The 22,183-nt window shown below is 46.1% G+C and overlaps 1 protein-coding gene across 2 annotated transcripts in view; it reads left to right on the plus strand.

Annotated features, from left to right (window-relative positions):
- Nucleotides 1–635: 635 nt before the first annotated feature.
- Nucleotides 636–22,183, plus strand: part of ALAS2 (5'-aminolevulinate synthase 2) — a 34,936-nt gene continuing 13,388 nt past the window's right edge. Inside the window, exons 1-6 of one of the 2 annotated variants that reach the window (XM_083158777.1) lie at nucleotides 636–657; nucleotides 19,646–19,841; nucleotides 19,970–20,137; nucleotides 20,600–20,734; nucleotides 20,837–21,059; nucleotides 21,619–21,803. In XM_083158777.1, the coding sequence (XP_083014903.1) occupies nucleotides 19,664–19,841; nucleotides 19,970–20,137; nucleotides 20,600–20,734; nucleotides 20,837–21,059; nucleotides 21,619–21,803 (889 nt within the window). In that variant the 5' untranslated portion in view covers nucleotides 636–657; nucleotides 19,646–19,663. Of the gene's footprint in view, nucleotides 658–14,194; nucleotides 14,327–19,645; nucleotides 19,842–19,969; nucleotides 20,138–20,599; nucleotides 20,735–20,836; nucleotides 21,060–21,618; nucleotides 21,804–22,183 lie in introns of those variants that run through there. The other variant, XM_083158776.1, reaches the window with a different exon arrangement.

Below are 22,183 nucleotides of genomic sequence, written 5' to 3' on the forward strand. Positions count from 1 at the left end.
CCCCATATAACGATGGTGACACCTGGATTTACTATGCATTCAGTTGACTAATCTGAAGAATGACATACACCATATTTTTCATTATGTATTCAATATTTGCGGCTAATTCCCTGGAAACAAATGTTTTTGGGGATAGCTGCAAACATTAAGTAGCGCGGCATGTATGTAGGAGAGAGCGCAGATCCCCTGAAAATGCAGGCGTGGCGATGCTTGCTTGGGGTGGGCGGCTGTTGTCACATGACGTCAGTACCCGCCCCTTATTTGGCATCTGCGGCCCTCTGAAAAGTAATGGCCTTACTTTCCAGAGCGATGGCTGCCGAAGTCATTTGATGATCAGCGACCATCGGACGATTTCTCCTCCATTAGCCTTCATGCGTGGGGATGTATTCGCTTACACATCCCCTCACATGCCAGGGAAGGGATTGGGGAAGGGGTACCTGTTTGCTAGGCTGCGAACACACGCAGCCTAGTGGAGAGGTCTGAATCAGGCCCTGCGTAATAATTATATCAGTGTTGATTGGTCGTAATAACAATTTCAGTCAGATATTATTATGTAAATCACAACTTTGTATTTCCGCTCCGCAGATGGCAGTACCAGTGAGCAGCACCACAATCAGCAGGAGCCTCAGAAGATGGTGCCGGCTTCTGGATGGTTTGGTGAGAGAGCTGCAGGACTTGTGTCCTCTACTGTGCAGATCCACGCCATGGCCAAATATATGTAATTACTAGAGACAGGATTACATGCATTTGCATATGTGCATATTTTGCCCATTCTCACTGGTTATTGCATATTTTACCTAAAATCTAGTGATGGTGCATATTTTAGGCCCCGCCCTCTTTCCACCCGCGAGTCACAGCACTGCTTTGCCCTGCTGCTGCTGGCCAGGTAGTGGTAGAGTGTGCAGGCTGGGGCAATATGTGCGCAGTGTGGGGAACCTTGGATGTACGCTATATGTCTGACACTGCTCTAGGCTGCCAATCCATGTTGATAAAAGTCAGTAGGGGCATTATTAAGCTCCTAAACCTTTGCCTGCCCCTGGCCTGGGACCTTTCACCAAGAGACAGACTTCTGCAGCAGAGGAGGCGGGCGGAATGGTTGTGACATCACGCAGTGCGGAGGAAATGCCGTGTCACAGTGAGTATGCGGAGCAGGGAGGAAGCCTTCCACTGCGCCGCCCTCACACGCTATGCTGACATTTGATCCTTCGGCGCTGGAGATGAGGGTCCGTGTAGTTGATGCAAGAAGAGCTTTGGACGCTGCAGTCTGCTGTAGCAGCCAGGAAGAAAAAAAATCCTATGTACAGCACTAGACATCTGAAGCTGCTGTGGGCCTATTTTCAACTAATTTTATGCTGATTTTTTAAAAATAAGTTAAAAATTACTTTTTTTATTCTTTAATGTAGCATATTTTAACACTTTTCATGCATATTTTTTTTTTTTTTTTTTTTAAACACATTTTATTTGAAAGTATTTCAAAACAATGTATGTTACAACAAATCAAATAAAGGCAAGAAACATTGAATATCACATCTGGCTGACTTGGTGTTTTCTTTCAGTTTTTTTTTTTTTTTTTTTTCCTACTTTTCAGTTCTAGTCTTTACATTGTACTATCACATTAATTTCAAAGTATTTCAATATTGAGTTGTGTGGTTTTGGGAATTAGCGGCAAAGCGGGTAAATTCTATATCATTCTCCCGAGCCACTTAGCATTTAGGGTTTAATAGGAGAAGGTATCCACGACCAGCGCAGAGATACCTGCAAGTCAGTCAAATTTTTATACAGCAATATAAATTTCTACTTGTTCAAGCCTCATAGTATTAAAACAACTTACAATACAAATCTTATCTGGGTTTAATATGGGTGGGAAGGAAGGGAAGGGGTAGGCAAACAAGACAGGGGGCGACAGGACAACAAAAATTTACCATAATAGCCTATAATTCAATATTCTAAGTGATCTGTCGTAACAAAAACCATGTAGTGTTCTCAAAGACTTTTTGTATGGACGTCTGAACCTCGGTATTGAGGGTAAGGATATAGGTTTCCCATTTGGCATAGAAGCGCCTGACTCCCTTTTCTATATCAGTTAATGTTGCTTGACGCTCAAAGAATAGAGTCTTGAGAATGGAGTTTTTCAACTCCGCTAAAGAGGGGGAAGTTTTTACTATCCAATGAGTCAGAATTAGTTTTTTGGCTAATACCAGAATTAAGGTAATAAGAGAGATAATCTTTTTTTTGTTGGGCCCCAAGTTCCAGTTATTGAAGTAGAGAAAGAGGAGTGGTAGTGGGTCGTATGTTAGCTGCAGTGTGAAAGTTGTGTTTAAGAATGTAACTAGTTTTCTCCAAAATATTTTTATATGTCCACATCCCCAGAAGTTGTGAAAATAGTCTGCACCCCTCATTTTGCACTTTGGGCATAGTCCTAGATCTCCCGAGATAAAGTGACTTCGTTGTTGTTGTGAGATATAGGCCCTGTTAAGAAATTTGAGGTGTGTCTCTTGGAGAGAGGCTGATTGTAGGTATTTAAGGGAGGTGGGGAGTTTTTTGAATATTGTTGATAGGGGCGGAATGGTAGGGATGTCTATTTTCCATCTATTTTCCAGGTTTTGGAGTAGTTTATCTTTCGGAATTACTATCAGCTCTTGGTATAAGTTTCTAATCCTGTATCCCAGAATATTATGTTGGGTTATGAGCGAAAGCACTGGGTCAGGGTGAACAGGTGTCACATAAGCCTTGGGAATAGATTGCGCATAATGTCGTGCCTGTAAATACATAAAAAATTGTGTGTTAGGGAGTTGGAATTTAGTTGCTAGATCTGCAAACGATAAGATTGTGCCTCCTGGGTCGAAGACGTTGCATGTGGCTGATATTCCCTTCTGGCGCCATTCCAAGTACAGCGGATTCTCCAGACCTGGTGCAAAATTGGGATTGCCCCAGAAGGTAATATGTGGGGTGCTAGCTGGGTTCCTGCCAAAACCTTTATGGATTGATATCCACATTTTATACGTTTCTTTGAATAATAGGTTGTTTTTGATGTCAATGGGGATGTCCTTACTTGATACATGGAGCAGTGCAGCTGGTGAGAATGGGTGGAAAAGTTCCTTTTCCAGGTTATCATTTGTGTATATGGATTTATTAAGAAGCCAGTCAGTTGTGTAGCGAAAGTGGGCTGCTTGAGAGAAAGCTTGGGCATTTGGGAGTGCAAATCCTCCATCTTGTTTTGGAAGTACTAGTCTGGACATAGGCATCCTGGGCTTTTTCGCTGCCCAAATAAACTTTGTGACCATTTTATTATAGTGTGCGAGGTCTTTTTTGGAAAGGGCCAAGGGGATCATTTGGAAAATATATGAAATCTTTGGGAAAATGACACTTTTAACAATCGTTATCCTCCCATATAATGAAAGGGGAAGGGTTATCCATCTGTCTAATAGTTTCTCAATATTCTGTAAGATTGTCTTAAAATTGGCAACATATAAGGAGTCTAGATGTAGCGGAATCATGATTCCTAAGTATTTCATTGGGGTAGTACATATTGTAAATTGTTGCATGCTGGGGTGTGTTTTGGCATATAGGGGAGGCCACGCCAGAGGGAGGAGATGTGATTTATCTTGGTTTATTTTAAATCCTGAGAATGATCCAAAGTGCTCTATAATTGTCATTGCTGCAGGTATAGATCTGGGCGGGTTCGAAATAAAAAGAAGCATATCGTCTGCAAACATACTTAGTTTGACTTCCAGATGACGTATTTTAATACCCGTGAATGAGGAGGAGGATCTAAGTTGGACTGCTAAGGGTTCCAGGGCTAGGGCAAAAAGGAGTGGGGAAAGGGGGCAGCCTTGACGAGTGCCACGCTGGATCTGGAAGGGCGCGGATAGGTAATTATTTGTGAGTATTTGTGTATTGGAGTTTGCGTATAGGTTACTAATGGCGTCTATGAATGGTCTTGGAAAGTTGAATTTCTGTAAGGTTGTAAACAGGTGGTCCCATGAGATCATATCGAAGGCCTTTTCGGCATCTAAGGATAGAATGGCACAAGGGTCGGGAGATTTTGTAGACTGAGTCCACTGCATTACAGTGAGCAGTTTCCTAACATTTAACACTGAGTGACGGCCCCAGATAAAACCCGTCTGGTCTTTGTGGATTATGGATGGGAGGAATAATTTCAATCTGTCAGCAATAATCTTAGTATAAAGTTTATAATCAGTATTCAAAAGGGAGATAGGACGGTAAGAGGCAGGTTGAGTGGGATCGCGTCCAGGTTTTGGGATAACCTTTAGAAGGGCTGAATTAAAATAAGGGGGGGGAGGGGCACCTTTTAGTAGAGAATTAAATAAGGCGGCTAAGGGGGGGGCAAGTTTTGGGGCTAAAAGCTTGTAATATTCACTGGTCAGTCCATCTGGTCCTGGAGCTTTACCTGGCTTGAGTTGGCCAATGGCTCTAGTTACGTCTTCTTCAGTGATATCCGCTAGTAATGAGTCTGTATGTTCTGGGTCTAGAGCTGGGAGTGAGAGTGTGGACCAGAATGTGTTTTTGCGTTGTTGGTCTGGTGGGACTGAGGTATATAGGTTTGTATAAAATTTATGAAAGGTAGATGCTATCTCTTGGCCACGGTGTTGGAGGGTACCATTGTCGTCCGCCAATGAGGTAACTATAGCGGGGGGGTGTTGGCCATTAAGCAGATTGGTCATTAGTCTATTGGATTTTCCTCCAAATCTGTGGTATTTACTCTGGGATTGGAATGACATCTTGGTTTCTATTTTGGACAGAAGGGTATCAAAGACAATTTTAGCTTGGTTGTAAGCTTCTCTGTGTATCGAGGTGGGGGAAGACTTGTATGTCTGGTATTTATCTGAAAGTGTGGTTTGGGCTTCAAGATACAGTTTAGCTCGGTCCTTACGGAGATGGGAATAATACGATATAATGGCTCCCCTGAGGACCGGTTTGGATGCCTGCCAAAACAGGTGGGGAGAGTCTGCCTCAGCTGTAAGATTGTTATGCTTATAATCCATCCATGTGGACTCTAGGAGGGCCTGAAATTTAGAGGAATTTGCCAAGTGGCTGGGGAATCGCCAGTTGATGTATGGGCCTCTATCTAGGGTAGTGTGTAGGGCAATCCAGCTTGCCGCATGATCGGAGACCGATATCGTCTCAATTTCTGCGCCGCATACCAAGGGGAAGGCTCTAGTAGACAGAAGGACATAATCAATGCGTGATAATGTGTTGTGTGCCGCAGATAAACAGGTAAATTCTCTATCCATTGGGTTACAAGCCCTCCACACATCAGTCAGGTGGAGACTAGACATTAGATATTGTAGTCCTCGTTTCGAGGGGGGTCTCCTGGATGGGGCTGAAGATTCTCTATCAAGCACATTAGATATCACAGTATTAAAATCACCAGCTAGCACAATTGAAGTATCAATATAGGGGGTTAATATCGTTACTAGTTTACGGAAAAAGGGCTTAGAAAATACATTGGGGGCGTAGACATTACAAAAAGTATACCTTGTTGACTGTACGGTGGCGTCCACTAGCACCCATCTCCCATCAGGGTCTGTGAGCGTAGAATGAATTTGTGTGATTGCCTGCTTCTTTACTAGGATAGCTACCCCTCTGGATTTTGAATTGTATGGGGAGGCCGCCATCAGCGACCACCCCAGGGTATTTAATTTCAGGGTTTCAGGGGGGGTTAAGTGCGTCTCTTGCAAGAATGCAATATCTGCTTTTAATTTGTGGAGATATAGCAGGATTTTTTTACGTTTAGAAGGGACGTGGAAGCCACCGACATTCAACGTGACAATTTTTAAATCAACCATTTCCCATTAAACGGGCGTAGCAGCCCGGCTGATCATTACCTAGTACACAAATCTCGACAGATCTATTGTTTTTGTACATTAAATAATTCTTGGCTACATTAGTAAAATACATATAAGGGTAGAACATGAAGGGAAGGAAGGGAAGGGTAGGGGTGAACAAGGGGAACCAGTGGGCCAGGAGTCCCGCAGTTACTACTGCATGGATCAAAAGTATGAAAAGATATTGCATAGGCATATTTTCCTGGCCCCCCTGGTCCCTCAAAAACTTGGTGTGCAACAAAATTACACACGGACCTCCGGAAGCCCAGGGGCAGAAGTGGCCACTGGGTTCCGTGTCTTCAAGATCAGGGCATACAGTGCGCTAAAGCTCTCAGGCTCGCCCCAGCCTGTGTATCAACATGAGGCGCCATCTGCGGCCTCTCAAACTGTGTGTACTCCACAACTCGCTAATTAAATAATTGATCTACCTACATTCTTTTAAACATAGTTAACAATAATTAACAATAACATTGGATTAGCTTCACGTCAATGGATCATGACAGTAATATAAACAATTTTAGTTTCGGTTATCCTTCCAGGGGGATAGATAAATTCAATAGCAGGGGAGGGGGAGGGGAGGGGGGGGCAGGATATCGGGTCAGGAGTTATCCAGTATGAGGATTCAAACCTATCGCTTCAGACAGGGATAGCTGTAGACTCTTTTCCACAGTCTGTACGGACTCAGTCTCAGTTCTTCAAAATAGAATCCAAAAAATTCCAGAGTGGGGTATACATTTACGGCAGTCAAGTCCCAGTAGCTTGGGAGCAATTATATCCCGCTGGGGGGGTCACACTCTTCCAACCCAGTCATTTACTTCACTTGGTCTGGTTTTCTCGCCACATAAGAGACATAGCTGAGAGGAATTCTTAGGGCTCGGTTTCCCCACAATGGGGTACGTTGAATTCTGCTATCCGGGGTGGGGGGTGGGGGGGGGGAAGGGTTGGGATAAAGTCAGGCAGTATGAGGACCCATTCCTGTTGATACAGGCGAAGATGTATGGGAGAACTCCCCCAGCAAATGTGAAAGTCTCGGTCTCACCTCCCCCTACCCAATATATTCCGTGGGAAATAAGGCAAGTGCTGTAATTAAGCAGTAATAGTGCAAGTTCAGCAAAGTCCTGTCAGAGATCTGGGATATGCTTTTTGAACTATTCATCTGGGGGGGCTGAGGAAAAGGAGGCCTGTGCTTGTTCCATTAGGAAGTCCTCTGCATCATGCACAGTGCTAAATTCTTTGTAGGAGGAGCCAGCAAAAATTCGCAGTTTTGCGGGGTAAAGCAGAGCAAATTTAGTTTGATTTTTTACCAATCTGGTGCATAATGGGGAAAACTCTTTTCTCGCTCGAGTCACCTCTGCCGAGAAATCTTGAAAGATAAGCAACTTGTTCCCATTCCATTGCAGGGTCCTATTTTGTTTAAAGGCTGACCACAGCGCCTCCTTGTGTTGGTAATTGAGGCATTTAAATATTACTGCCCGAGGTCTGTTGGAATGGTCTTCCCTGATCGGTCCCAGCCTATGGGCTCTTTCTACTATCATGCCCGCGCATGAATCTACCACCTGTAGCAATTCAGGCAGGGTATGTGTGATAAAGGAGTATAATTCTGGACCTTTGATCGTTTCAGGGAGGCCAATGATACGTAAATTGTTCCTTCTCGAACGATTTTCCAAATCGTCGAGCTTGTTTTGTACTGTATAGGCAGACTTCTGTAGGGACTCAGTGGTGGCCTTTAGTGTGTGAATGTCCTGGAAGGCTTCTCCCAAATGTGCCTCGTTTATGTTGACCTTTTTAGTGATCTGCTTTAGCTGTGATTTAATGTCTTGGACAGACTGCTGCAGCTTAGCAGCGTGGGCGTCCAGGATGGGGTTAATAGTATCTTGTATAGCCCGCACCATGTCTGTATATGTTAGAGCTGCAGCCTGGGGTAAGGGAGGAGAGGAGGTGAACAAGTCAGGCTGAGTTTGAGGTATAAATGTCTCTTCCCCACTTACTTGAGTGCGCTGTGACTGTGGCAGCATTTGGGGTTGTAGCTGTAACGCTGACTGCGCTGGCTGCGCTTGTGTGTGTGAGCCGGCGGCCATCTTGGGCTGGACTCGCGGTGGGAGAGAAGGCTGGCGTCTGGGCTTTCCAGCTGGCGTGGGGGAGAGAAATCTCTTCATTAGGTGCAGGGCGTTCTTGGGAGCGTCTGCCGGCAGGTGCCCGGGTTCCGTGCGTGGAGTGGAGCGCTGGCGGGCGGCTGGCTGGCTGGGGCGGCTGGGGAGCTCAGCACGCTGCGTCCTCACCCATCAGACCCGGAACCGGAAGTCTCCTTTCATGCATATTTTAAGTATTTTTCATGCATATTTGCATGCATATTTCAAGCTTTTTATGTTGCATATAATCCTGTCTCTATTAATTACTGTTGTCTCCACCAGGTGGAAGTATGGAGTAGTGTTTCTGGGGATGGTAACCTGTATACATAGCATACATGGAAACAGAATTATTATGGGTCAGGGAACCTCTAGGCACAGGTATAAGAGACACACAGGTGATAACATAACAAATTTTGGGCCTGATTCATACTTGTACGCTAGGCTGCGTATGCCCGCAAAAATAGGGGAAATAGAACACAAGGTTCTGATGCAGCGCTAAATTGATTGAATATTGTTTGTAAAAATGTTGTGTTCTGTTTTACAATAAAAGGTATGGATGATCTATTACAGTGGTATGAAATTTTAATAAACTTTTAAAATTGTTTTTTATAGAGCAATTATAAAAAACATGAATTAAAAATCATAACATGATACATGACAATGGAGACACTCTGCATGTTGGACCCAGATACTGTAGATACTTCTGAATGTAAAAAGCAGTCAAATTGGTACGGTACTGGTGATTTTATATTGGTATATTTACCACTCTCTGGAAGATGGTGTACGGAGGTGTGATGGAAGTCCTCCTACCAGTTGGCTGGATGGAAAATGAATGTCCCAACCTTTTCCTGAGCAATTCTCCTGGTGAGTGGGGTATGGTTGTACCAGCTTTCTCAAATCACTTATCCTGATTATTTTTGGAGATAGATGGTTTGCCTCAATGGGCTGGGAGGATGATGTCTCCTGGATTTTGGAACCTTGGGTTGGGAGGGTGTTGCCTCCTGGGTGTATGCTCCTCTCTCGTAGGTGGGTCACCAACGCGTTTCGCTGCTTCTCCAAACGGCAGCTTTACCCTTGATAAGCAGTGAAACACGTTGGAGACCCACCTACACCCACACTATTGCCTCTGTTGGACTCCCATTGTCTGCATCTGGACACGATACCATTCCACTGGTACAACATCACTCCACCATCTCCTCCAACTCTGGGAAGGGAGTTTGATTGGAACAACACCACCCCACCAACCCCCTCCCAATTGTGGAAGGGAGCCCAATTGGAAAACCTCCAGTGACCGTGGACATTGACCCCCCTACTCCGAGGTCATTATACGAGAGAGGAGCATAAACCTAGGAGGCAACACCCTCCCAACCCATCCTCCAGTAACCGTGGAAACTCCCCCCCCCCCCCTTTTCCGAGGTCATCGAAATAGAGAGGTTCCAAAATCCAGGAGACATCATCCTCCCAGCCCATTGAGGCAAACCATCTATCTCCAAAAATAATCAGGATAAGTGATTTGAGAAAGCTGGTACAACCATACCCCACTCACCAGGAGAATTGCTCAGGAAAAAGTTGGGACATTCATTTTCCATCCAGCCAACCGGTAGGAGGACTTCCATCAAACCTACGTACACAATCTTCCAGAGAGTTGTATATATACTAATACTAGGTGATTCATCGCGCCCTAGGGGCGCTCTTCACACCGTCATAAGGGGCTGCGTCCCCTTAATTTGTGAACGTTTGTATTGTGAGAAATATGGTTAGAATTGTATGAAAGATGGCCTGTATTGCAACTTGAGTTATAGGTGAAATGTGTTAAATAGAGAGCATATGATTTGGAAGGGGTGTTTATTGTTTTGTTTAATTAAAAAGCGGTTACAGAGTAAGATGTACATTGATAGTGTGGAGGGTACAGTGACATTTGTGGGTGTGTGGGGTGTGTGTGTGTGTGTGTTGTTCAGGTGTGTGTGTGTGTGTGCAATAGTATAGTAGGGTGTTTTTGAGTCAGCGGCTCCCCACTGGCGGAGGTCACGACACAGGAAAACAGGAGGCTGGGTAGTGATAGGGGTGTGTGGGCATAAGGGGGACTAAAGAGGAGGATGGGGGACACTGTGCAGCTTCTGCCAGTGGGTGAGTGTCCAGCGTGGCAGCACAGGATTACAGGATGGTGGCCCTGAGTCAGTGTTTCCTCCTACTGGGTGGGAGTTAGGGTGCATGAGAGCAGGAGGCTGGGCTATGAGGCATGATAAGGGTATGTGGGCAACACAGCGCCAGCGACTCCCTAGTGGTGGAAGTTACGGTTCAGGAGAGCAGGAAGCTGGGTAGTGATAGGGGTGTGTGGGCATATGGGGGACTAAAGAGGAGAGTGGGGGACACTGTGCATCATCTGCCAGTGGGTGAGGGTCCAGCGTGGCAGCACAGGAGTACAGGACGGTGGCCCTGAGTCAGTGCCTCCTCCTACTGGGTGGGAGTTGGGGTGCATGAGAGCAGGAGGCTGGGTGGTAAAGCATGATAGGGGAATGTGGGCAACACAGGGTGAACGGGTCCCCACTGGCGGAAGTTACGGGGCAGGAGAACAGGAGGCAGGGCAGTGATAGAGGTGTGTGGGCATGAGGGGTAGTAAAGGTTTTTGGCTGTTGCAGAGTAGGGATGGGCATTGGTGCAGACGCCATCGATGGATGGCATTGATGGCAATTTTGCACCCTGCCATCAATAGTAGTAACATATTACTATGGTCATCCATTATATCTGACTGAATAGGCCGTGGGTCAATCAGAACTCGGTGGCGGGACTTCTGGGTGTGGGGGGGCGGAGCTATGCTCCGTGTCCCGGCACCTTAAAATTTTTTGAAACTTGATCGGTTCTCCTTTGCCATTGATGAAGGTAAACCATCTGGTCCTCCCACATCGGGAGGGAGGGGAGGAGGGGGGTGTCAATCGGGGGGGTGGGATCGCGGGAGGTGCCGTGGGGGTCCGTGAATCGTGGGAGGGGGTCCGCAAATCACGGTGGGGCACGGGGGGTGCTGTGAATCACGGGAGGGGGCGGGGGTCCGCAAATTCCGGGGGGTTGCCGCGAATTGTGGGAGGATCATTCTGTATATTGGTTAAAGTCTAGACACTATGCACTGAATATGGTGCCTGCAGCACTAATCACTAAAGTTACTCCCCAAGTAACAAATAGACATATAATAATAAAAAAGAATAAGTGATTTTGTGCGCTGGTACTGTTCCAAAAGGAGACACCGTAAGGAATAGGTTCAGTGACATATAATAGTAAGGAAGAAATGATACTCTCCTTATGTTGAATTTCTTCGCCTATCGAGAGGCTCTCCGATATTTGATTTGATGGAGGTATATGAAAAATAAAATTTATATCATAGTGTGATATTGTCATAACATTTTATTTAAAGTCCTCACAAAAACATATAAAATCACACAACACATATAATAAGCAACCCTGTTGTGCCAACGTATGACCCTGCAGGGACGGGCTCAGAAAAGAAGCCCATTCCTGCGATCTGCTTCACCACGTGCCGGTTGTCTGCGCATGCGCAGTTAGTGCTGACCTGTAATGACCACACTGCGCCGCCGGCAGTGCGGTACGTAGCCCATAGGCTACAATGGGCTACAGCTATCTCAGAATGGTGGTAACTCTGGGACCCGATGCGATGTGGACCGATATTGGTACATCAACAGCATCGCATCTCCCATATAAACCTATGGGGGATGAGGCTGCTGACAGGGCAGGAGGCATCGCTGCAGGCATCTTTCCTGCTGCGGTCCCCCACATTCAGGAGATACTTAACCCTTTGAGTGCCAACGTCTCTGTGAGAAATATGGAAAAATTGCTAAAAATGCCAGGGCCGTAGTTGAGGTCTATGAATCACTTTAGTTATTGCCGGCAAATGATCTGAAGTCACTTAATTGAAGTTTAGATAAACATTGCAGCCAATGTTAAATGGTTAATATTTGTGGCTAGCCCCCGAGGGTGTTTTCAGGAAATTAGCTGCAAATGTTTATTATTAATCTATTTATTAACCTTTTTTTTTTTTTTATGACATTTTTAAAATTCAAAAGCCCACAATGTGCACAGTACATTAAGGACCTTATTCTGATTGACTATCAGACAGTGACAGTCTAGGGACAGGGGTCTAGGTCAACATGGGACAAGGTCAACAGGTCATTAGGTCAACAGGTCATTAGGTCAACACAAGCATTTGGTCGACATTTGGTTTTTCACTGTATTTGAGCCGACATGTGCCGACAGGCGGTATTTCATGCCCTACCATCCACTAGGGCAGAGGTTCCCAATCTTTTTTGATTCACGGCACCCTAGAGTATCAGAATTTTTTTCACGGCACCCCTAGGCCCCCAAATAAATAATTAGATTGAGTTTATATGCGATTCTTAGCGGCAGTTATGTGGTAAAGGGCAGGATTTGCTTCTGTTTGTACACATTCTATGATTGACAGCCACCAGCACCGGTTATGCTCATAAATAATTAACCATTAATAATTTGAATTGGTCCTGGACCACCAACCCAGGGCACCCCTGCATGTGTCCCGAGGCACCCCAGGGAGCCACGGCACACAGTTTGGGAACCACTGCACTAGGGCATGGTGGGAGAATAAAATAGTGTGGCTAGCCATGCGCGGGGACTCGGTGCACTTAAAACTGTGTCCATGTCGACTGTCGACATTTGGTTCAAAAAAACTCCATGTCGAACTGCTGAATATGTCAACCTAATGAATGCTTGTGTCGACCTAATGACCTGTCGACCTAGACCCCTGTGGACCTTGCAGTGGGGTTGACCTAATGATTGTCAACCATCTTTAGGTCGACCATACAATCCATACCCTCTCCAACAATAAACTTCAGCTTGGGAGTATAGTAAGACCGATGTAAACATTTTGTGGTTCATCTCTGTATAAGAGGTGAAGTGGGGAAATGGTCTCTCGTCTCTCCACGTATTTCTGCATCCAATCTACTATCTACTGTATATCTGTCTGTTTAAGTGAATTTAAGACCTTTTTTACATAACTGCTGGCCTGCAGGAAAGGAAATATGGGAATCTGTAATGTTGGGAATTGCTCCTGTATTTGTGTTAAAAGAACCAACATGTATTTATTTATGTATTTATAGTTTCAGTACTTGTGTATTATCACGGCGCCCATCGCATCGCAGACCATAAGGCATGCGATGGTATGCGATGTTCCGCGATGTCATACAAGGTAAAATTGTATGGCATTGTATATGGCATACAATGCGATGCGATGCTACATTGTATAAGCACCCTAATGGGGGCTTACAATGTTAAATGCACCCCCACGCCACCCCCACTATGAACGTTAACCCGAAGCGTGGCGAGCGCAGCGAGCCCGCACGGGGCGGTGGTACGTGTCCTCCGACCTTTTCATAGCCCCACTATCCACGTCGGCGTGGAGTTGATTTTATTTAGTGTGGCGAGCCACCGAGCCCGAAGCGTGGCGAGTGGACGCGGAATACATGTAAAGTAATACGCGTCCCCTCACAGGGCTCGCCACGCTTCGGGCTCGATGGCTCGCTGCGCTCGCCACACTATATAAAGTCAACTCCACGCCGACGTGGATAGTGGGGGTATGAAAAGGTCGGAGGACGCGTACCGCCGCCCCTCGCCACGCTTTGGGTTCAAGTTCATACTGGGGGTGGCGTGGGGGTGCATTTAACATTGTATATGGGGCTTAAATCGCATCGCATCGCTGTGCATCGGGTGTATGGCATGCGATGCGATGAAAAATCGGGCTCTGCTATGCGATGGGCGCCGTGATAATACACAAGCACCATAGTTTCTGATATTATGTGCAGCATATTCAGTTGCGCTTTACAATTGGAAACAACAGTGATTAAACAAACTGGGTAGAAACAAACCGACAAAGAGGTAGGAGGGCCCTGCTCGCAAGCTTACAATCTATAGATGTTTCAGCAAATACAAATGTAGACATATCCTAGACCCTATTAACATATATTGGAAGCTTACAATCTATAGATAAATGTTGAATAGTAAATGGGTCTCTTAAGACATCTCTATGGTATTCCCCTTCTTAAATACGAGGAAGCAATGATAATCCTGTTATCGGCAGAGTTTTGTGAAATGGGGCTTTTTAGGACAACATGAATGGACCCTTACAGTACACACTTGCAATACACAACAGTTAAAGGGGAGATCTCTGCCTTGTTTCCTCTTTTTTTCCCATTTAAAGTTGTGACACCCACAGGCCAATGAGAGGTGCCGGTGGGTGTGTAAGGACACTTGTCCACAGGCTGCAGCAGTGATACTGATCACTTCATGTTCGTCCTCAGTGCAGGGCAACAGGTAAGCAATTTATACCCTTTATACCCTTTTCTTGTGCATTATTATTATTATATGCAGATTACATGACAAGTTTAGGTCGGGTTCCTCATAAATAATAATGACTTGAGATACAACAACTTTGTATAAGAGATGGCTCAGTACGTAAATTGATGTTTTATTCAGCTTTTACATACTAGAGACAATAATATGTACAATTATCTGAGCGACTGCTGGATTTCCAGCGCAGGTTAGACCGCAGCCATTTGTAATTCCCGCTGTTAAAGATCAGATTCTAAAGCGGAATTTTTATTGTGAACTATTTATATCATGTTAATAATTTAGTTTTCCAATTTGTCCAATGTGCTGCCAGCCTGATAGGGCGACCCATGCAGGTGAATGAGGGATGTATCGCTATATTGGGCGAACGTACACTGGATCATGCAGTGTGAACAGCTGGGCGATATATCGGTGCATCAGTTAAAATATATGGTTTCGATGTGTACCCCACCGTATACTTTCAGTATGTTCTACACAGGCAATACACAGGACAGTCCTTGCTTATGTATTTCCTCATATAGCATCTTTGTTCATTTATTTTTAAGGTATAGGACTATGTATATAAGATGCACTTGGGGGGTGATTCAGCTTTGATCGGCCCCGTACTGATGGGGGGGGGTCTGCGCATAGGCATGTGCTAATCACACTCGCCACGGCATTCACACTGGTAGTGGAGGAAGGGTATCGGCATCAGTGGAACGCCTAGCGTTTTATGAGGGTCCCTATGAAACCGCTGGGGGTTCCCCGGGACCGCAGGTGCGCTGGTGCCTGCTCGGAGTGAGCGGCTGACATCACATGACACATCAGCACACGCCCCTTTTTCGGCAAACAGCTGCGGAAATAAAAGTTTTCACTGACTTTTATTTCCGAAGGGGAGAGAAATCATTCGATGGTCGGCACATGTGAGGGGATGTGTTCTCAGAACTGGCGGCAGTGGGGCGCTTACCTGCTTACTAGCGAATATACGCTGCCTAGTGAGCGGTTTTGAATTATGCCTTTAGTGGGGGATTCAATGTGTGCCAATATTTCTGGCAGCCGGAAATATCCACATTTTTCGGCAAGAATAGGTCGAATTTGCATTTGACCTATTCAATCTAACCGACTGTGAGAAATTTTCGACTAGAAAACGGGTGAAATCGGCAAAAAAGTTGCCGATACGGCCACATTGAATAGGTATGTGCTGATATTTCGCAAGTATCCACTTAGAGTGCTTACAATGCTGTCACTACATAGAACATATGCTTTCGTTTACATTTCTGTGCTTTGCGTTATGTTATTGCCGCTCTGTAATGTTTGGCTGCTGCAGACGTCAGCAGATCTTCTCAGTGCTCTGTATCTCCTGTCTGCCAGAACGTCCCTCTTATCATCCCCAACTCTTCATGATAAAGTCTCTGTTCTAAGTAAGACTTCCAAATCAGACCTGCCCAGGCGCAAGTGTCTAGCAGTTTTCTAGTTCTCCAGCACAAACACACCAGAGTAATGGGGCGTACACACGGGGAGGGGATGCAGTTAAAATCCCGGCGGTCGGGATCCCGGCGTTCAGAATCCCGACGCCGGAATCCCGACCGCCGAAATGCTGACACATTCTCCATCCTGGGGTGTCCACGACACCCCTGGAGGGAGAATAAATTAGTGTGCCCGCTGCGTGGCGAGCGCAGCGAGCCCGCAAGGGGGGGCGATCCACGTCCCCCCCTTGTCGGCATTTCGGCTGTCGGGATTCCGGCGTCGGGATTCTGAACGCCGGGATCCCGACCGCCGGGATTCAATACTGAATCCACGGGGAGATGTTGCTGAGCGATCAGAGCAATGTAGAATGCTCTGCACGATTGCTGAGCACACAGCTCACCACAGGTGATGGCAATCATAGATTACCAGGGAAGTCCAGAACATACCTCCCAACATGACCCTCTCCAGGAGGAACACTTCACTTTGTTTCTGGACTTCCCTCTTAATTTATAATTGCTATCACCTTAATCACACATTAAGAGGGAAGTCCAGAAACAGAGCATTATGTCCCTCCTGGAGTGGCTCATGTTGGGAGGTATGTTCTGGACTTCCCTGGTAAGCTATGATTGCTATCACCTGTGGTGAGCTAATTAATTGTATATGAAAGGTGTTTCACCACAGGTGATGGCAATCATACATTATCAGGGAAGTCCAGGAAAAGAGCATTTTCTCCCTCATGGAGAGGGTCAGGTAGGCAACCCTGATGACGTATACAGACTAATATAAAGCCTACTGTACGTACACATTTTAACCCCTCAAGTGGTATGCCCGAAAACATAGACTAGGTGTGCGCCAGTGGTGTCTAGGTGTGTACCACTGGCGCAGCACCTCTAGATGCCCCCCCCCCCCGTCACATCCTTTCAGTCCCCCCCAGCCTTTGCTCCAGAGCTCCCTGCCCTGACCCGCCCGCTGTCACTCATTTTACAGTGACGTCGGCGGCAGGCTCGGGTATGGTCGGCGCGGCTCGGGGGGAATCAGGAGCACTCAGGCACCCGAGTCCTCCCGAGCCGCCGCGATCATCCCCCAGCCTGCCGCCGACGTCACTGCTAAATGTGACAGGCGCCGGCTAAGGCAGCGGGGACACTGGACAGTGGCTGCAGGGAAGCACCGGCGTACTAACGCCGGAGCACAGGTGAGGGGAGGGCTTCCAACGTCACGTGGTGGGTTTGTCCTGCCCCGGCAAAACCCACCACCCAAGGGGTTAATACATTTTCACACTTTTGGGAGGCTGGAGAAATGTAACCCTTTGAGTGTCAAGGTTGCTGCGAGCGATCCTCAAATTATCCCCTAAAAATGCCAGGGTCACTCACTGCAACTGTTCTCTTAGTATAAATAATTACACATACAGCCATTTAATTGAAGTTTAGTTAAATATTGCACCCAAAAAAAAAAGAAGAGTCGCTGTGAGCGGCGCAGGCATTATTTTATGGATATTTTGAGGACCTCTCACAGCAACGTTGGCACTCAAAGGGTTAATAAAAAAAAGGTTTGCTTGGCATTTTTCACCCTTATTTTGACAAATTCTCCTGGCACTCAAAGGGTTAAGGACGTTCTTCATGTAATCTGCCTGTCTGTCTATCTAGGCTGTGCTGTTGTACGTGTCACTTTGTTGTGTAGTCACAGCGTGCAGGCCTTTCCAGTCTCAGCATGAATACAGCCAGGCGTAAGCACACCTTTCTGAGGGTCCTTGTGCTGACAAGGTCTGTGAGCACAATGCAGCCACGGAGCAGGATCCTGCGTCATCCTGCTAACTGGATGCATGTTCTGGCTGGGATCATCGTTAGCAGGGCTGGACTAACGAGGGAGGCCGGGGCAGTCATCCAGGGGTCCCTACATATAGCTGCGTCACCATTGGAGAATGCTACAGTGTGTCGCACACATCTCCAAGTCTTCTAATGTCGACCGTTTCTGTTTACCTTTTGTCCCTGTCGACCTATTGCATACTACTGACTGTCCAACTAAACACTGTGGGGTTTATTTAATAAGATGGGAATTCTATTGAACATGGGATGTTGCCCACAGCAACCAATCAGAATTTTGTTATTTATTTAGCACCTTTTAGAAGATAAATAGAATCTGATTGGTTGCCCATAACAACAGCCCATCTTTAACCCCTTGAGAAATACCCACCACAGATGGGGCAGTCCAGTCCACCCCCCCCCCCCCCCCCCATTCGGGGCGCCCCGGCGGTTGTACGTTCACAGCAGTGACCAGGCAGGAGGCTCGGGGGGGACTCGGGCGCCCAAACTCTCGATCTCTCTGAACTTTCCCGAGCAGGGCCTGCCGCCGGCGCGTGTTTAATGCAGCGAATGGTGGCGGTGGCAGCGTCAGGGGAGCTCTGGTGTATGATCACCGGAGTGGGGGGGAGGGGAAGGGGGGAGCAACGACTAGGGTGGGGGGGGGGGGGGTGGCGCATACCTGCATATTGGTAGTATGCCCGGAAATTTTCCGGGACAGCCCGCTGCGGCCGCGCAGCTGAGCCTGTAAAATTTCCGGGCACACCACTCAAAAGATTAATAGAACTCCCATCGTAGTAACTAAACCATGTCTGTCTAATAATCCACACCCAATAATGGTTACAGTTGAATGATCTATACTTGGTTCAGGCCTATGGGAACCCCAGAAGATACCGGGGTGTCGGCAAGTGTGAGGAATGGATTTAATTTTGTATAATCTACGTATGCAGTCAGACCATAATAATAATAATTTGCCCATATGTTCTTTTGCGTTGGGTGAAGCTGCATCTGCAGCCTGTGATCTGGGCTAGGAACAACTGGGTGTGACCTGCTAATGCCGTAGATAACACCCTCTGTGACTTTATCTCTTATGGACACACTGAATATCCCAGCTCGCCTGTCTCTGAGATAGGCCCGGACAGCTGAGCCCAATTATATCTGCAACTACTCTTGCAGCCAATACTTTACATCATCAGGCATTCTGTCATGTTGGGAAGAGCTGTAGAGGCACAGGTGTGCCACCTCCAGTCCAGAGGGTACCAAGTTACATTCCTCATAGGTCCACCCTGTCTACTGCACAATGGCAAGATTACCAGCGTAGTAAGGCAGGAAGCTGGGCCTTGATAATGTAATCCAATCAGACTGGTGCAAGGAGACTGGGATATAATACGCACCTCTATATAAAAGGAAAGTTATATATTCAATTTGTTCTGCTTGTCACTGTTCCTCCTTTGTCCTTCTGATAGCCGCGATGTGCAACCTCAATCTGCAATGTGGAAAGAGGAATTTCCGCAACAACTGCTTGTGTTTTCTCAATGGGAGTCATTTCAGAACGATTACACAAGTAATAGTGATTCTGTTACACAAGGAGATTACACTAATGGTTTGCAATCACCAGAGCTGCTATAGACTTGGCAAAACACAGAGAGAAAGAGAAAATACAGACAAATGCAGATTATTCTTTTAATTTTTTTTTAAATACTACTATTTTATTTGCCTGCATCTAGGGACTTATTCTGGATCACTCGCAAAGGCAAATTCCTTCTCAAATGGACAAAACCATGTGCATTGCAGGTGTAACTTGTGCAGAGAGAATAAGATTTGGATGGGGTTTCAAAGTGAGATCTATATTGCAGTGTAAAAATAAAGCAACCAGTATTTACCCTGCACGGAAACAAAATAAATCACCCAAATCGAATTCTCTCTGCACGTTACAACTGCCCCACCTGCAGTGCACATGGTTCTGCCCATTTGAGAAGGAATTTTCCTCTGCGAGTGAACTAGAATAAGTGCCTTATAGTCTTACAATGTTTCCTTGCAGATACCCTAACCTGTGAACATGGCTTCTTTCATCAAACTCTGTCCCTTCTATACCCGGGACCCCTCTGTGTTCCTACGGGCAGCCCGCCCTATGATCCTGCGCAGTGCTGAGCGCTGCCCGGTCCTGGTGGCTCGCTCTGTGGCTACTTCTGCAGGTATCCAGCAGAGGGTGAAGGACACCACCTCACCCACTGGAGGTAAGTCCTATCAATATGAAAGTGGATGTCTCATGTACTGCAGAGGCTGCTAACAGATAGGACATAACTATAAGGGTGCACTGATTATTTCCACCATAGATAATATACTGCAACTATTAATGTTTCAGTCTCTTCTGGAGCCTCCAACAGGCGCACCCTGGCCCAGGCAGCACCACAGGCCGCTACTGCCACCGCCAAGTGCCCTTTTATCGAGCAGGAGATGGAGAAGGAGGATAGCGGTATAATCCAGAAAGCTGGGTCTGAGATGCAGGAGGATCTAAAAGAATTCAAAACAGGTACGTCCTTTGTACTGAGTGTACCTTCAAAACAGGTACGCCCTTTGTAAATGTGAACTGAGTAACTCACCCAGGACAATGAGGCCCAGATGGAGAGCAAATGTTGAGCGCAATTGCTCCGGAATCTAGTAAATGGAACAAAGTGCACATTTACACATGTATGCAGAGTGGTACGCACCTCTGCTATAAGACCGTAGGCTTGGGTCACAGTTATGATCGTTACCAGTACGCACTTGGACCACCTTGGTGCAAAGATTACGGGTCATTGGGTTAAAACTTATTGGGTTGACCACAGAGGGTAAAAATGGCTTAGGCCGACACATGAAATATGTTGACATTGCTAAGGTCGACAGGGTTGGAGTATTCCCTATATTTTGGGATGAACAAAAGACTAGTGCCTGATCTAGTGACTAGTGACACCTCTGCCCTTGGCCGATCATATCACATTTATCTATTTTCCAGATGTCCTCAGCTCTCTCTTGTTTGATGTCCAGACAAGCCTGAAGAAGAAGTTCTTTGGTTCTTCGCCTAAAAAAGTGAACCTTGGAACTGGGGCTCCTCTCATTCCAACTCATCTGATTAAGGAAAACATGACAGGTACTATCTACTAAATCCTAAGGAGCCATTCATATGATCTATTGGTGTGAGCACCCAGTAGTCTGCGTCTTCTGTGACTGACACTGCACATATTCTCATCAGGTGGAGCTGCCTTTGGTTACGATGAGTTCTTCAGCCGGAGGATTGAGGAGAAGAAACAGGACCACACGTACCGGCTGTTCAAGACTGTGAACCGCAAAGCTGAGGCCCACCCGTTCGCTGACGATTTCTCTGACCTCCAGGGCAATAAGAAGGAAGTGTCCGTTTGGTGCAGCAATGATTACCTGGGCATGAGCCAGCACCCCAGGGTGCTGAAAGCCATTTCGTGAGTAGGAACATTGAGACGTTATCATGCCGTTTTAACATTTTATTGTATGATGTCTGAAGGTTTTACATTCAGTGATAACTTAATTGCCCCTTGGTCTGTCAAGGCCAACTTTCTTCCTAACCAGGATCCGCTTCTTTAGCTAATTAACAAAAACAAAATATGTGGATCAACACAATATGTGGTTTCTTGGCAATGTATACTGAACTTTTATCTATGCACAATGGAGACAGATATCCAATGGTAATGTTGACTTTGAATTTAGTAAGAACTAGTCCCTCATAAATACTAGTCAGGCCTCATGAATAATAGTCATAGAATACCTAGGGCGTTGATATATTCTGAATACTGATACCACCTCAAAAATAGCTGTCTTCTCTGTGGATGGAAGCCTATTAAAAAAATGTACACACTTTCAGCCATAACCGTTTGCTTATTAGTTTACGTTACCCATGTAATTAAATCTACTGGCTATTGCTGCCATAGTAGAGGAGACAAGTAGGCCCGGAACTGGGTCTCTGCTCCTCTTCCCAGAATTCATTAGTGTTTCTGTCATCAGGAAGACTCTTCACGGGCTTGGAGCTGGGGCAGGAGGAACAAGGAATATATCAGGCACCAGCCAGTACCACGTGGACCTGGAGTGTGAATTGGCAGATCTGCATCATAAGGACGCGGCCTTGCTCTTCTCCTCCTGTTTTGTCGCAAATGACTCCACTTTGTTTACACTGGCAAGAATGCTCCCAGGTAGGTGCAAAAAGAAACGCAGTCTGCAGCCTTTTTTTCCACCGTTTAAAGAGGTCAAAGCTGATAAAATGTTGAAGCAAAACATAGGGGAGATGCATCAGAACTAGATAAAGTGGAGAGATAATGTACTTCATTATCAATCAGGACAATCAGCTTCTAACTGTCATTTTACAGGCTGAAAAATCAAAAAGCCAATTGGTTGGCATGTTATCTCTTGCCAGTTTACCGCTCTCCAAGTTACTAGCATAAATCAGTTGGGATACGGTCATTAGGTTGACAGGCCTTAGGTCGACACCTGAAATAGGTTGAAATGGCTAAGGTCGACACAAGCATTAGGTGGACAATGGGAAGGTTGACAGTCAACATGAGTTTAAAAAAAT

Source organism: Crinia signifera, chromosome 9 (assembly GCF_055691185.1).
Source record: "Crinia signifera chromosome 9, ASM5569118v1, whole genome shotgun sequence".
NCBI classification, from domain to species: Eukaryota; Metazoa; Chordata; class Amphibia; order Anura; family Myobatrachidae; genus Crinia; species Crinia signifera.